Genomic DNA, 14,712 nt, shown 5'->3' with positions numbered 1-14,712 from the left:
CTGTGCACCTAGACTTGTGAAAGTGCATGATCCACTTAGTCCCAGCAAGGGACACTGGAGCATGGTAGGTGCTCACCTGAAGGGCTGCCTCAGCCTACCCCCTACTCAAGGGTCCTGGCAGGTGACAGGACAGCTAGCTCCCCCTCCAGGAAGGCCCTAGGCAGACCTGGCCAGAGGGCAGGCACACCTGGCCTGGAGCGCACCCTGCTGGGGGTGGGGAACAGGACAGACTGGAGGAAGACCAGGCTGGTGTGCACGTTTACACATAAATGTTCATGCCTGCACTCACACTCACACACACTCACTCACACACACACACTCACTCACACACGTCTGCTCGGAAGGCTCTAGACTCCCATGGGGCTCTGGGCCCATGTGGCAGGACCTACAAGAGACACAAATGCTCCCAAGAGTGGCTGCTTCCCAAAGGGCCTGCAGGGAAGGAAGGTAGAGTAGTGGCGGACATCAGGAGGCTGCCCAGCGGGAGCTGCTGCGGCTGCTGTCATGACTGCTGTGAAAGAGGCGGGAAGAAAGAGAGACTGGGCCCGTGACAGCCTCCCATGTGTCCACACCAAGGGCTCCGGGCAGCATGCCCAGCAGGAGCAGCTCAGCTTTGTGCAGACAGGGCCGGGCACTGCCTGAGTCCTTACCTCGCACATACAGGTTGGCAGGGGCCGAGTAGCGTGTGCCTGCAGAGTTGGTCGCCACACACTCGTACTTGCCTTGGTCCGATTCCTCGCTGCTCTCAATCTGCAAGGCACCTGTGGGGGCATAAAGAGAGTTCAAGCCTGGAACATGGGGAGGAGTCTTGACAGCATTTGTGGCTTGTGCTGACCAGACGCTGCATTGGGGCCATACCCCAGTGCCAGTGCTGCTTCCTGGAAGTTCTCCCTGACTAGCCCAGTGGCCTCCTGGCTGGAACCAAGGGTTGCACTCTGGAACACAATCCTGCCCCATCCTGCAGTCCAGTTGGGCCTATCGGCTCTGCCAGGGGCTCTACCCCTACCCCCCAACTCCACTGAGTGCCCACCATGCTGCAGCCATTACTGGAGCCTGTTTGCCAGTGAGCATCCCCATTAGTGTTCCCGGCTGGGCCAGGCCACAAGGAGCCAGGCGTGGGTGGGAGTAGCTTGTAGAGCTGCCAGCCTGGGATTTGCAAGCATGCAATGCCCTCATAAGATAAGAGCCTGGGAATCTGCCATCCACCAGAACCCACAGGAAAGAAGGGGCTTGCCTTGGGGGTCTGGTACCCAGCAGCTTCTGCTCACAGCACCCATCCTTCCTTCCCACCCCACACCCACCCTGCCAGACCCACCCATTCCGGCTCCTCTCCTCAGCTTGGTCCCACTAAAGTGCTTCGACCCACCACGGCTCCTGCATAATTCAGGAGGCTAATGGAGGCTGTAGCTCCTACTCGGGCCGGTGCCCTGAGGGGCTGCTCTGGCCGCAGACGGACACACAGGAGCCAGAATTGGGGGAGCAGCTGAAAAGGACTTCACAGAGGGTAGAGAAAACTTGGGCTCAGGGCCAGTCCTGGTAGGGCTAGGTGGGGGAGCCCAAGGCAAGGGTGGCAGTGGGTGGGGGGAGGCCGAAACCACTTCACTTGGCCACCTACCCCCAGCCCAGGCAAGAAACACTTGAAGAAACTGCTTGTGAGAGTACACTGGGCAAGCTGTCTGTGACAGTAACACCCTAAGGCACAGGTAACAGCGCTTCCCTGGAACAAGCCGACAGACAATCACACCCACACAGGACAGTCCAGCAGACAGTTAATAACCCCATAGGACACACCCTGACAGAAAACCACCACCTGCACAGAACAGCCAGAGTGACCCTCAGAACCCCAATCCTCCCAGGGCCCAGGCTGGCTTACAGTCATTCCCACACAGAACACAGACAGAACCTGTGGGACCCCACCTGACTGGACTGGACAGGAGCCACAGGTAGAGTTCCAAGAAACCCTTTCACAGCCCGGGCCCCAGGGGAGGACCACAATGGGTCCGAGCTCTATCGCCTTCACTGCCTCGCATCCCTCTTCCACCACCCAGACCCAGGGCAGCAGGAGGGGCTGTGAATACCCAGGGGCCCAGGAGCTAGAGATGGGGGAAGGGGTTGCCCAGGCTCGGCCCGGATACAGAACAAAGGGCTGGCCTGCTCTGTGGTCCTGGCGTCAGCCCTCCCCACTGGGCATCAAGGAGCATGAGGGCCCAGGGCACATGTCAAATACCCATCTCCTGCAAGAGCAGTCTAAGGGCACCCAACAGGTCATGTTCATGAAATGGACGGACGCTGTTACAGAAAATGTTCATTCGAGCAGGTGGGGGTCACATCCCTGGACGGGCAGGGCTGCACTAAGGTCAGCTCAGCTGGGGCGGTGGTGCCACAGACTGGTGCCACAGGCAGGAACAGGAAGTAGTGCCTGGGTGAGACCCCTGTTGGGCGAGGAGGCTCCCCTAGGCCAAGAGTCAGAACTGATCCAGGGACCCAATATAGACCCTGAGCCTATTTGTACACAGAAACCCCCAAATCTGGAACCAACCTCCATAGGGAGGCAACTGCTCTTCCCAGGCCCAACTTCTGTGCTGAGACCACCCTGGCCTTGAACTCTGAGGGTCTAGAAGTACCCAAGGACACTGAGAGGTGGGGAGAAAATGATAAAAATAAATCACAGTAGAAGCAACCATTTACAGGGTGTCTGCTCTGAGCCAGACACTGTCCCAATCCTCATCCTCTCCTCCATCCTTACAGTCCCACGAGGTAGGACCAGGGCCCCAATTTAAAGAGGAGTAAACAGACTTCTGAGAGAGGAATTGATTTTCTGAAGGTCATGCAGGTGGTGAGTCGCACTTGAATGGGGATCTGAGTCGAGTCTGGGCTTTGAGCCCCCAGGCTGTAGGGCCCTGCCGCACGCAAGCAGCCAGGGCTGATGGTCACGGAACCTAGTCACATCAGACCCTGTACTTCTCAGTTGCCATTTCAGTATCTACACTAAAATCTTTACTGCATGTTCCTCCTATGTCTGCTGGGCTGAGGGATTTATGGGTTGGTCCTCATTCTACTCTAGGGCCAGGATGTTAAACAGAAGATAAGTAATAACTGAGGGCCCACGACAAAGCAGGTTCTCAAGAGAAAAGGCAAGGCTTGGTCACACTCCCCCACCTCACAGGAAGACTCCCTCTGTGGCCAGCCTTGGGGACGAGGCTTGGCTGGCTTCACTGCGGTAGCCGACAGGTCCCTTCTGTGGGGCTGGCCCAGAAGGCCCGGGCAGTAGGGCTTGCTGTCCCCAAGGCAGGGCTCAGCCGAGTATTTGCACAATCCAGACTTGCAATGGATGAGTCCACAGGAGGGAATGACCGAGAGTGGATGTGTGTGGTGGCCGGTGGTGTTGAGGGGGCCAGAGCTGGAGATGAGGAGGCTGGCGGTCAGGATGGGGATGGGGGAGGTGACGGACTGGACGGGATGGAGTGGTGGTGACGGCAGTGGCAAGGCGTGGCGAGATGCACGGACAGCATTCTTACCTCTAATTGGTGAACCACCTGGCGAGGTAATTTGAATGCAAATAAGATCAGAGAGAAGCATTAGTACAAAAGGAAGGAAAGCCACAAAAAGCCAAATCAGATAAAAATAAAACACGAGAAAGGGCCTTCAATACATGAAGAAATCGAGGCTTGGGTTAGGCTGACGCAGGTAATGTGTGGGCAAGCACCAGGTGAGTGTGGGTGAAGCAGGTCACACTGGCACTGCTCTGAGGAAGGAGAGAGTGGGGCAGGGGTCAGCAGGGCTGGGGGTGACAGGAATCAGGACGGTGAGTCAGGGTTCCTACAGACCAGACCCTGCGGGCTGAGGCCAATGGCGGGTGGTGGTGAAGAAAAGGTAGCAACCCCACCGTGCAAGGCCACCCAAATCCACAGGTGGGTAGATTGCAAAACAAAGCACTTACCAAAACAAACCAGGGCATTTAAGCAGACACAAGGGCCAGGTCTCCCTGAACAAACACACCAGCCCACCTGCCATGGATGTGGTTGAGCTCACAACCCAGTGGCAGATTCCCTGTGAAGCCCAATCAACCCTGCTAAAAACTGAGTGACTATTGAGCTTCTCCCCAACCTGACTGGTGAGAGCCAGAGGCCAGTGCCCACCCCTTGCCTCTTCAGAGCTTCACAACCCTGGGAATCAGGAACCAGAGGGCCAAGTGCTCGCCCTCCAAATGTCCCGTGCAGGGCCAGGATGTGGTCTCAGCAGGCTCCCTTCCCAATGGGGGCCTCCTCTGAGGCAGTGCTCATGCCCTTCTTCTACCACTGCCTCACCCAGAGCAGTGAGGAGCCTGTGGGCAGGCCCAGGCCCAGAGCTGTCCATTCTGCTCCTCTCTGTCCACTTCTGGGGGAGGGAAGTGTGCCGAGAGACAAACACTGATCACTAACTATCTCACTGAACTTGATGATACCCGCCCAGGAGGAATTATCCTTCTCCATGTAGGAACGAGGACACAGAGGCTGAGAAACATTAAGCGAACTGCCCAAACTCAGGAGCACAAGCTTGCGAGTGAAGTGGCAGGAACTGACCCGATTTGTCTGGCTCATGGCCTTCCCACTGGACGAGGCTGCCGCCGGCAGACACAGAGGCTGGGGAGAAGACGAGCAGCTGTGGGGACCTGTGGTGTGTGGCAGGGGTGCAGAGAGATTGTCTAGAAAGAACCATCGTCACAGTGATCCGCCAAACTCGGTCCAGGGCCCTTTAGTGTCCGAGACCCTTTCAGGGGCTCCACAAGGTAAAATAGTTTTCATAATACTAGAAATTATTTGCCTTTTTCACTCTTGTTCTTTCATGTACAGTTGAGTTTTCCAGAGGCTCATGAAGTGATATCGCCATACGAATAGACCGAAAGCAGAAGCAGATATGAGAATCCAACCCATCTTCTATGAAGCCCCCAACTAAAAAGATTTGTAAAAATGTAAAACAACGCTACTCTTTTCTCACTAAATATTTTTGTTTTAGAAAATATAACTATTTTTCATTAAAAATGTTATATTAACATGTAATGGATTTTTAAGTTATTTTAAAGTGGATTAATAAATATTTATGATCTTCTCAGTTTTAATATATAACATAGTAAATACTGGTGGATAAACAAAAGCTCTTTGAGGTCCTCTGATATTCAGAATCAGAAGTCCTGAGACCAAAACGTTGACAGCTGCTAATGTATTCCTACAGTCCTGGCCTGACCTGGGAATGGGTGGCAGTGTAACTGGCCAAGGTCTGAGATCCTTAGCTTCAGACCCCAGCTCTTCTAAAACCTAACCTGCTGTGTGACAAGTCTCTGGACATCTCAGAACAGCCATTTGCACACCAAACTGAAAGAAGAATTTGCCTTTTCCATTTCACAAGAAGGCTGTGGGAGACTGGAGAGAACCCAGACGTCAGAAGTGCCTGGGAGAGGTGTTAGTGTACTAAGGCCAAAGGGAAATCGTGATACACGTAGATGGCGTGCCTCCTGGCAGACCCAGTGGATGGCAGGGCAGAGTAGGGGGACAGGCCCTTCCCATGAGAGCTGGGGCTGGCCAGCAGAGTGCAGGGCCACAGGCCTCAGGCCCACAGGCCTCAGGCCCACCCCAGGGACTGCTCTGCACTTCCCACTGGGTCCCATCTGCTGGGGCCAGCGGGCCTCCTCTGGCAGCCCGATGCTGGCATCTCTGCTCGAGGTCTTGCAGTTTCAGCTCAGGAGCCAGAGGTGTGGAAGAACACTGCTCTCTGTGTGAGCACGTGAACATATGCGTTAGGCTGTCCTCGACGGTAATGGGGATGACAGCTTCCACACTCAGGCTGCCAAGAAGAGTGGAGCATGGAAGGTTTCCTCGGGGCCCTGTCCAGGTTTGGCAGAGCGTGTGGCCAACAGCTCCTCTAAGGAGCCAGCAGCAGCTCAGAGCCTCACTTGGGAGGTCAGCCCCCACTCACTGCTCTGGTGACGCTGCCTACTCCTGACTCGATTTCCACTCTCCCGGAGCCTGTCCCCATTTCTCTTGGGTCCACCCTGGGTTTCAAGTTCAAATTCTCCAGGAGGCTTATGCTGTGGCAGCACATCACATCACTTCAGTGAGGAATGTGCCTGTTGAGCAGAGCTCACAGCTGGACACATGCTGCCAGCTGCCCTTACCTAGCTCTGCTCTGGGGTCATGCTCTGGTGACATGTGCTGTGGGTTGGCCCACTGATTCCTGAGTTCTGGGAACCAGTTGGGGGGTGAGGGGGCGTGTGGTCTGGAGAGGATAGGACTGTAGAGTTCTGCCCAGCAGGCTCTAGTTCAGCCCTAGCAGGGTCTGGCCGTTCCCTGGGCACCAGGTTCTGCATATGTAATACTAGAAGGCTCCTGGGAACCCCACAGGGGAGCTCCCTGACCCTGCATCTCCATGTGTGACCCCAGGTGACTCCCTTAACTCAGCTGTAGAGTGGGCAGGATAATCCCGGCCTGTCCTACTTCTCAGGGTTGCAGGAGAATCAAGTGCAACCAAAGGCAGCAAAGCACTTTGTAAACTGTCAATGATGCATAAACTGTGCAAGTCCCTGTAAATAGCTGAGTGCTCGGGGGCCCTGATTCCAATCCATGAAGAGATGTCCCTGTAAGTGTGGAAGGAATAGCCCCAGCACCTTCCTAAGTGGTAACAGGACAGGGGCCGCAGCCACTAGGGTCAGGAACCAGGGGCTAGGATCAGGCAGTGATGGGGGCGAGTCCTGTCCATTATTGCTAAGGGGGATGACCGAGTCCTCTCAGGCGCCATCTGGTTCCATCCCAACAGCTACTCAGCCCACAACTCTCAGGTCACAGCTGCCAGGGGGCAGGAAAGGTCAAACAAAGAGGTCTTCCCTGGACTTGGGAAGCAGGAGTGGACATCAGTCTGCAGGGACAGGGCCCATAGGTCACGTTCATGAAATCATTCTTCCACAAGGGCTCAGAGACACCTGTCCTAAGCTGGGTTGTGCTGGCCACTGGGGGTGGGGACCTCGCAGAGGGAAGGCAGACCCAGGCCCTCCCTGTAAAGAGTACCCAGCCTAAGTGAGCAGAGCTGGAGCCAGATGATAAAAATGTAAAGTGGACATCCTGAAGGAGTAGCCTTAGGCAGAGAAGGTGGGGCTCCACGTACTAGGGAATGTGAGTGAATGGCCAGGATGGGGTCAGGGTGCCTCAGTGCAAGTGGGGAGAACCGGATATAAGAAAAGCTCTGTTCCTGGGTCCCTCATCATACACCAGGCAGTAAACTAAAGCTCTGACTTACACTGTCTCCCTTAGTCCTAACTGCAACTCCTTTTTACAGATGAAAATACTGGAGCTCAAAGAAGTTTAGTAATTGAGGCCACAGAACGAGTAAGTGATGCAGGCAGGACCTGAGGAGATAAAGCGGGAATAGTGAGCAGGGTTAGATAGAGAAGGGTTCTGTGTGCTCTGTTTAGGGGCACACCTGACAATGTAGGCAGGGAGACTGTTAGAGCACCGAGGGACATTAGCAGAAAACTCTGACAGCTGCTGGAGGATGGATTGAAGGGGAGAGCCCAGAGGCAGGGAGAGCAGTGTCGGGCGACCTGAGACACGGCTAAGGCAGTGAAAGGAAACAAGGGGACCAACTTGAGAGCCATGGGGGTGAGAAATCAAGAGGATTTGGTGGTTCCTTCCTGGAGGAGGAGTCAGGGTGTGTCCCAGATTTCAGGCTGGGGGGCTGCTACTCACAGAGAGAGGGTCAGTGGGAGAAGAGCAGGCTGTCTGAGGAGGTCATCACTCACCATGGTCAGAGGGACTCCCACAAGGCAGATAAATGTGTTGGTCTAGAGCTCAGGCAAGATGTTTAGGTTGGAGACACAGAACTGGGAGGTGCAAGAGTAGAGAGGGCACCTAAAGCTACAGGAGTGGGTGAGCTGGCCCAGGGAAAGGCTCTGTCCATGGGGCAAGGGCCAGGCTCACGGGTTCCCTACCTGGGGGAACAAGCAGAGGAAGAGGCTGCAGAGCAGATAGAGAAGTAAGAGAAAAGCCAGGAAGGTGTGGGAGGGAGTGGTGAGGAAGGAGGAAGGGGTTCTGACGGCTGCTGAGAGGACCAGGAGGGTGTAGTACTGGGCAGGAGCCAACTCACAGGGCAGTGAATGGGTGGCACAGGGCCTGGCACACAGCAAGCACTACATAAATACTTGATGAACGAATGCGCGAGACAGCGTGCCTTCCCAGAACTGCTGCCACGGACAGTCAGTGCCATTCAGGGTGGAGGCCAGACCTGCGGGTAGGACCATCTGGCTGCTCGGGGAGCCTGCCTGGGGGACTGTGGGGAAATGCAGAGGAGCTGAATCGTGCCGGCCGCTGGGCAGCGCTGGGCAACGGCTGTAAATGCTGCCGGACTGTTTCCTGCCTTGATTATGGCTGTTTTAATTAACTGCGTTACAGCTGCCTCCATCTTGTTGAGTTTTAATTAAATTAAATGATCTAACACTTCGTAGGCTGTCTCAGGCGGCCATCGCTGGGGCCGGCATCCTGCCCCTGCTGGGCAAATCATCTCTCCCTCCTCCCCTGGGCCCTATGGGGGTGTCGACCTGGTGGGAGTTAGTGGGGAGGGGCTGGCACCCCAGGGAGTGGCAGGGTGCCTCTGAAGCTGGCAGAGCCCTGAACAAGCTGAGTCGTGTCCTCCCGTGCAGTGCTGATATAACTGAGGGGCAGCGGGGGCTCTGACCAGTACTGGCCACACTGACAGAGCCCCCAATCCCACAGCTGGCAGGAAGACTTCTAGACCGAGGCCTATCGGTCCAGCCATGCTGGCAGCAGATGCAGAATGCAGCTAAGCTGGTTCCAAGCCTCCTTTCCCGCCTGCTCCGTTCCCACAAAAACGGAATCAATTATCCTGGCGGGAGCCTCATGGGCAGATCGATCAATGGGGCGACACCTCCCTCCTGGTCAAGACGGCATCCTTGCTCCCAGGGCTCCAAGCTGGCTCTACTGAGACATCCAGAGGAGACAGGTGGCCCTGGTGGCTGAGGGACGGCAGCAAGTCCCCCTGGCTCCAAGCCTCTAAAGTCCGGCCTTTTGAAGCCTGATGAATCAGGCATCTTTGGCCTCTGTCACTGCGGTCTGGAGAAGCAAAAGGAAGCATCATCCAGACCCCTCTCAGTCCAGGCTCCAGGAAAGGTGGAGGATGAACACCCACAGAACAACTTCGCAGAGCCCATCACCAGACTGGGCATGGCACCCATGCTGTGAGGAGCAGGGCTGGCCCAAAGTCTGGAGTCTGACAATCTCGGGAAGGTAAAAGAATCACCAGTAACTAGCCCTCACTGACCAGCTCTCTTCCCGGGCCAGGTGGGCCTATAGCAAGATCCAGTCCACCCACTGGGTGCCCTCTGCTTAGCCATGGAGGATCAGCCCCAGGCTGAGGTCTCCTGTGGCTCCCAGGCACCCAGGCCCAAGAAGGAAGGCTGTGCTGGGTTCTGGCCAGATACCTTTCCTCACGCCTGCGTGGCCTCTTGACCCTCGCCCTCTGCTCACCTGAACGCAGCTGCTTGATACGGCCATTGCTGGTGGTGGGATCCACGGGGAGGAAGTCCTTAAACCAAGAGATCTCAGGATCTGGATTCCCGCCTGCTGCACACAACATGGTGGCTGTGCGCGCTTTCTCCACCACCTTCAGCTGAGGCCCCATGTCGATGGAGGGGAACCCTGCGGGCAGCTGGTCCTCTGCAGACAAATAGCAGATGTGCATGTCAGGGCTAGGACACCCCTCTGTGGGCAGCTTCCCCTGACTCCCAGGTTGGCTAGGATCCTCAAGATTCTTCTCTTTCTAGTCCCTGACTTCTAAACAGCCCTGAGCCCCAGTGCCCAAGCCTGCCCTTCACAGGGCTGGGGGCTGCAGTGGGGCCCACACTGCCTTATCAGGGAGTCGGTTTTCAGGTCTGAGAAGCAATGCCTCAGACTGAAGATGTCAGCACTTACCTCTCTGGGCCCTAGGAAAACCAAGGATTGATGCTCTGCTGGCTGCAGCAGAAAGTGCTACACAAATGCTGGGCTGTGGGTGGCCCACAGCTGACACGGTGGCATCAACAGCCACACTCAGCCTGAAGGCTCCTCGTGCTGTCCAGCACCCCCTCCCCCATCCCCGTCTGCACATGCAGTGTCCCCGATGCTGCCTGCATGCAGCCTTTAGCTCCACCGCATAGCAGAGCCGCATGTCACAGCCTGGGTTCCGGCCATGACTCCAAAGACCTCCTGCCCTACCAATGAGCCACCCTCACCCCTGGGCTTGACTCTGGCCCACTCTCTACTGCAGCCTTGACCATGATCTCCTCCCTCACTCAGGCTTGAGCTTGCAGCCCACTGTCAGGCCTGGGGACCATGTCTGAGCATGTGGAGTCTAAGGAGATAAAAAAGCTCTGAGGAAACCAAAAGTTGACGGGGGAAACAAAACTCCTCCCTGGCTGCATCTCCCAGTTCAAAGAGGAGTCACTTCCACGGGTGTAACAGAAGCAGACATCCGCAGCACACCCCCACTCCCACTGCACATGGACTCCTAAACCAGCCCTCAGGGGCTGGGGAGCAAGGCTGCGTTCTCCCCACTGTGGAAGCGTAAGGGGCTGGGAGCACAGGTGGTGCAGACCAAGTGGGACTCCCACTTCCACCGCTAACTAGTTGTGACCTGGGTGTGTGACTCATCCTCTCTGTCTCTTTTTATCTGTAAATGGTGTTCAAGTGCCCACCTTGTAAAGCCATCGTGAGAACTACCGTATTTCCTCGAAAATAAGACTGGGTCTTATATTAATATTTGCTCCAAAAGACACATTAGGGCATATTTTCAGGGGATGTCTTATTTTTTCATGTACAACAATCTACATTTATTCAAATACAGTCACGTCATCTTCTTCTGGAACATCATCATAACGTACTAAATGCGTCCGTCTGGCTGACGGTCTTACCTGGGGCTTATTTTCAGGGAAACACGGTACATATGATAATGTGTGTGAGGTGCTGCAGAGTGTCTGACAAAGACTCTGCTCTCAATGACTATTAGCTGACATTATTACTGTAACTAACAAGGGCTGCACCACTGGGGCCGACAGGTACCAAGACTAGGGCCTGGGGCCCCCTTCCGCATCCTGGGCTGGAGAGAGGCCCTTCCCCAAGAACAAACCACAGAGTGTGTACGAGAACTCGCCAGAGCCTCTCCACCTGTGTGGATGTCTGGCACGCCCAACAGGGAAAAGGGAACACTGTCCATTGTCAGTGTCCTGGTAGGGGAGACCAGGAGACTAGCACAGATCTGCACCTCCCTCCTACAGGCCCAGCACAAGAGGGGTGTTTGGGGACATTTGCTAAGGTTAGGTCCTATGCCAGGGAAAAGGCATGTGGCATCCTTAGGAGGAAAAGTAAAGACTGGCAGTGCTGTCCTCCCTGGAAACTCTGAGAGACCCAGAGGGACTGAGTGGGGGTGAGGGGCAGGCAGGAGAGGAAGCTGGAGGAGCCCCAGCAGGCAGGGGCGAGACACCCTTCTCTGGGATGTCAGACCCCCAGGATGGACTGCCAAGGCTCCAACTACCAGGTGCATCCCAAAGGGACCCCATCAGGAGATGGGGTTTAGGGGTAGGGAGCAGAATTCCCAGTATGGCCTCACCTCCCAGCCTCTCCCGGTAGCTTCCTGACCTGCAGCCCTATAAATTCCAGATGTGACCCCAGCGTCTCCTTGGCTGTAAATATGACACCACAGCATCCTAACTTTCAGCTGATTTTAAAAAGGAAAATGTTCAACAGTGGCAAGAAAAAGGAGAATGGAAACGAGGCAGGACTCGGGATGCACCAAGCAGGGGAACAGCTTCCTTTGGCCCCGCCGCTGCTTGCTTTCACAGAAAGCCCCAGGAAGGGCCTAAGCCCCAGCGCTCCCCACCCGCCTTCCCTGCCCTCCTCAGCAGCTAGGGGACACTCAGAACTGCCAGAGCCAACTTAGCCCACCGGGCACCAGTCTAGCTCTTCTCAGACATCAATCCTACCTCCTAAGTACCCCCATCCTAAACAGTGGGGTGCGGGGTGCAGAGGGGGTTCAGGGCCTGCCAGAGTTAGAGTCCAGGAGTCAGTTGGCCCCCAACTCTACCAGCAAAGTACTGATCAAGGAGAAGGAAAGAAGTACAAACATCTGCAGCCCTGTGTCCCAGGAATCTACTCTGAATTCCTCACACGGGGAAGGTCTTTGGGATTTATGCCAAATTAAGGACAATTAATTTTCTTCCCTCAATTATCGCACCCTCAATGGCTCTGTCCTTGGCTCAGATCATACCTTAGGCCCCACTGCCAGAGCTTAAAGCCGGCGTGTGTAAAGAGCTGTCCATAAAACAGCAGGACCCAAAGCCAGTCCCTTGTGCCAAGGAGGCTTCCAGGCAGAACTCACGAGGCTGCATGTCTGCACCTCAGGATGGAGACGCGTGCCTCGCAGGCAGACTGCAGCCCCTCAGGAGTCAGTGCTGTCTCTTCCTTCTAAGCTCACTCGGGGGCCTCCAGCACATTCAGACATAGCCAAGGACTGCAGCCGGTTACTGACAGCCGCCGTATGGCCGGCCAATCTGAGCGCATGTACACTGTTGTAACTGACCCATCACCGACTGGCACATTTACCCCCTTCAACCCCCGGTACCCACAGGAGCTGGGTTCACTGTAGCCTAAACCGCTCAGGCTAAAGACCAGGCGAATTCCTCATATAGATGTCACATGATCACTCCAAACCCAGCAACAATTGTGAAAACTGAGGTCCAGATGTGAGGCAGAAAAGGTTACATTAATGAAGCATTCAGTACCTTCTAGGTATTAAGTTAAAATGCTTAACAAAGTAATTTAATCTTTACCAAAACCTTGAGGTATATGAACAAACGGGGGCTTAGAGACATCTAAAAACCTGCCCAAGGTCACACAGCTAGATGGGAAGGGGAGCTGGGATGAGACCAGGTGTTGGGACCCTACACCTGGCAGGGCTGGGCCTGAGCAGGGCAGGCGGAGGTGAGGACGCACCTCTGGGGGTGCCCTGCCACTATCCTGGCTCACTTCCTTAAGGTTTGCCCCGCCCCCCCACGCCTTCCGATGTCTTCAGGCTCAGTGGCTCCACAGCAGACCCCTCTGCACACAAACTGCTGCGTTTTTATTTACTGCAGAACACTCGACTGTCCCCACACGTGGCCACCCGTGGGCAAGCACCCACGTTCCAACACCCTAATGTACAGGTCACACAGAGTCCCCTCAAAACCTGTTCTGCAGAACTGGAGGAGAGGAAGGGCCCCTCCCCCTTCCAGGCCACCCGGTAACCATGGCAACGGCAAGGCGGCTGAAGGGTTGCGTGTGCACACGTGTCCATGCATCACTGTCCAAGAAGCTGCAGCCCCTCCCTCCTGGCCTGGGTGGAGCCTCTGTGCCCCCTCCCAGGACCCAGGTTCCCAACTCCAGGGAACCCTCCCTCTTAGGTGTCCTTCAGGATCAACGGATGCTTAGCTACTTCCAACACCGTTTGCGCAGCACAGCACGGGGGAGGTCCCCAAACCTGCCGCACAGCCTCAACGCCTGGCATCCGCAGCGTCTGTCCCTGTGGGATCGAGGTCTCTCCACCCTCTCGTAAGGGACAGGAGAAGACCATGGGGACTTTAGGGGACTTCAGAGGTGCCAGGAGTCCAAGTCTCGACAGCTGTTTGTGGACTGCAGCAGCACACACATGTAGGGTGCACGCACATTCCCCAGGCTCTGCTGGCACAGACCTCTGTGTACCTGTGGTGGGCGCCCATGTGTACAAATGGCTCCTGCTCCAAACCGTGCTTGTTTTTAGATACTGCAGAGGGAAGCCTGACCCCTTTCCTGCTGTCCCCACTAGGCAGAGGAAGATGACAGGGTTGTGTGTGTGTTGGGGGAGGGGGTGGTAAAGGGGGAGGCTGGGAGCCTAAGGCTCAGAGAGGTGCAGGAGTTTGGCTGAGGTACCACAGCAGTGGTGTGTATCCGTTCAAACCCAGAGCTCACCTGCTACCTTGGTGGCTTCCTGGAAGAGGAAGGAGATGTAAGAGTAGGAAACACTTGAGTAGGGGAGGCAGGCGGAGCTTTCTGGGGGGAGGGAGGGACTGCCTGAGCAAAGGCTGTGGGAGGGTTCGGAGACAATAGGAAGGTGAGTCTGGCTGGAGCTAAGGAAAATGTTGGGGTCCTGACAGATGAGACTAGGGTGGGGGTGAGCAGAGGATCAGCTTATGCTGGCTGAAATGACAGGACGGGGAGGCGGCTGAGACCCCTACAAAGCACACACAAGTCTCTTTGTCCAGTTCGGCCTGGGATGCCTAAGGCAGAGTGTGGGCCAGAGGGAGGGGGCTGCACCAGGGAAGCCGACAGATGGAGAAGCCTTGCAGGGTCCCTGGGTGGGCAGCACCTTCTGTCAGCACAGCCTTCTCACCCTTGTTTACCCAGCTCCATGGCGTCTGTGTGTACATGCAGGCACACACCGGCACACACATATACAGGCTCCCTGGGGTGGCACCATCTGTAAGCCTGACCCCCTTCGCTGCGTGTGAATGTTGGGCCTGGCCACCCTGTGTCTAAACACACAGACACTTAGAAACAGGCACAGCCACAGAGATATACATGGGGAAAGAGACAGGTGCAAAAACAGAAACCTACATGTGCATGCGGAGGGGCACCTGCAGTGACAGGCACCTGTGGAAACAGACTCATGCAGCAGAGGCAGTGC

The 14,712-nt window shown here is 55.7% G+C and overlaps 1 protein-coding gene across 19 annotated transcripts in view; it reads right to left on the bottom strand.

Moving 5' to 3' along the window:
• The window catches only part of PTPRF (protein tyrosine phosphatase receptor type F), a 99,100-nt gene that overhangs the window by 40,613 nt on the left and 43,775 nt on the right, over positions 1-14,712 (bottom strand). For 10 of the 19 annotated variants that reach the window (XM_074334573.2, XM_019751120.3, XM_074334577.2 and 7 more), the window contains 3 exons: positions 9,510-9,698; positions 3,519-3,536; positions 651-761 (listed from right to left, as the gene is read on the bottom strand). In XM_074334573.2, coding sequence (XP_074190674.1) covers positions 651-761; positions 3,519-3,536; positions 9,510-9,698 — 318 coding nt within the window. The remainder of the gene's footprint in view (positions 1-650; positions 762-3,518; positions 3,537-9,509; positions 9,699-14,712) is intronic. The other 9 variants (XM_074334576.2, XM_019751126.3, XM_019751123.3 and 6 more) reach the window with 1 other exon arrangement.

Source organism: Rhinolophus sinicus, chromosome 14 (assembly GCF_057876585.1).
Source record: "Rhinolophus sinicus isolate RSI-liver-muscle chromosome 14, RSI-T2T, whole genome shotgun sequence".
Classification (NCBI taxonomy): Eukaryota; Metazoa; Chordata; class Mammalia; order Chiroptera; family Rhinolophidae; genus Rhinolophus; species Rhinolophus sinicus.
Note: the sequence above shows the minus strand (reverse complement) of the source record. Positions and strands in the feature narration are given on the sequence as shown.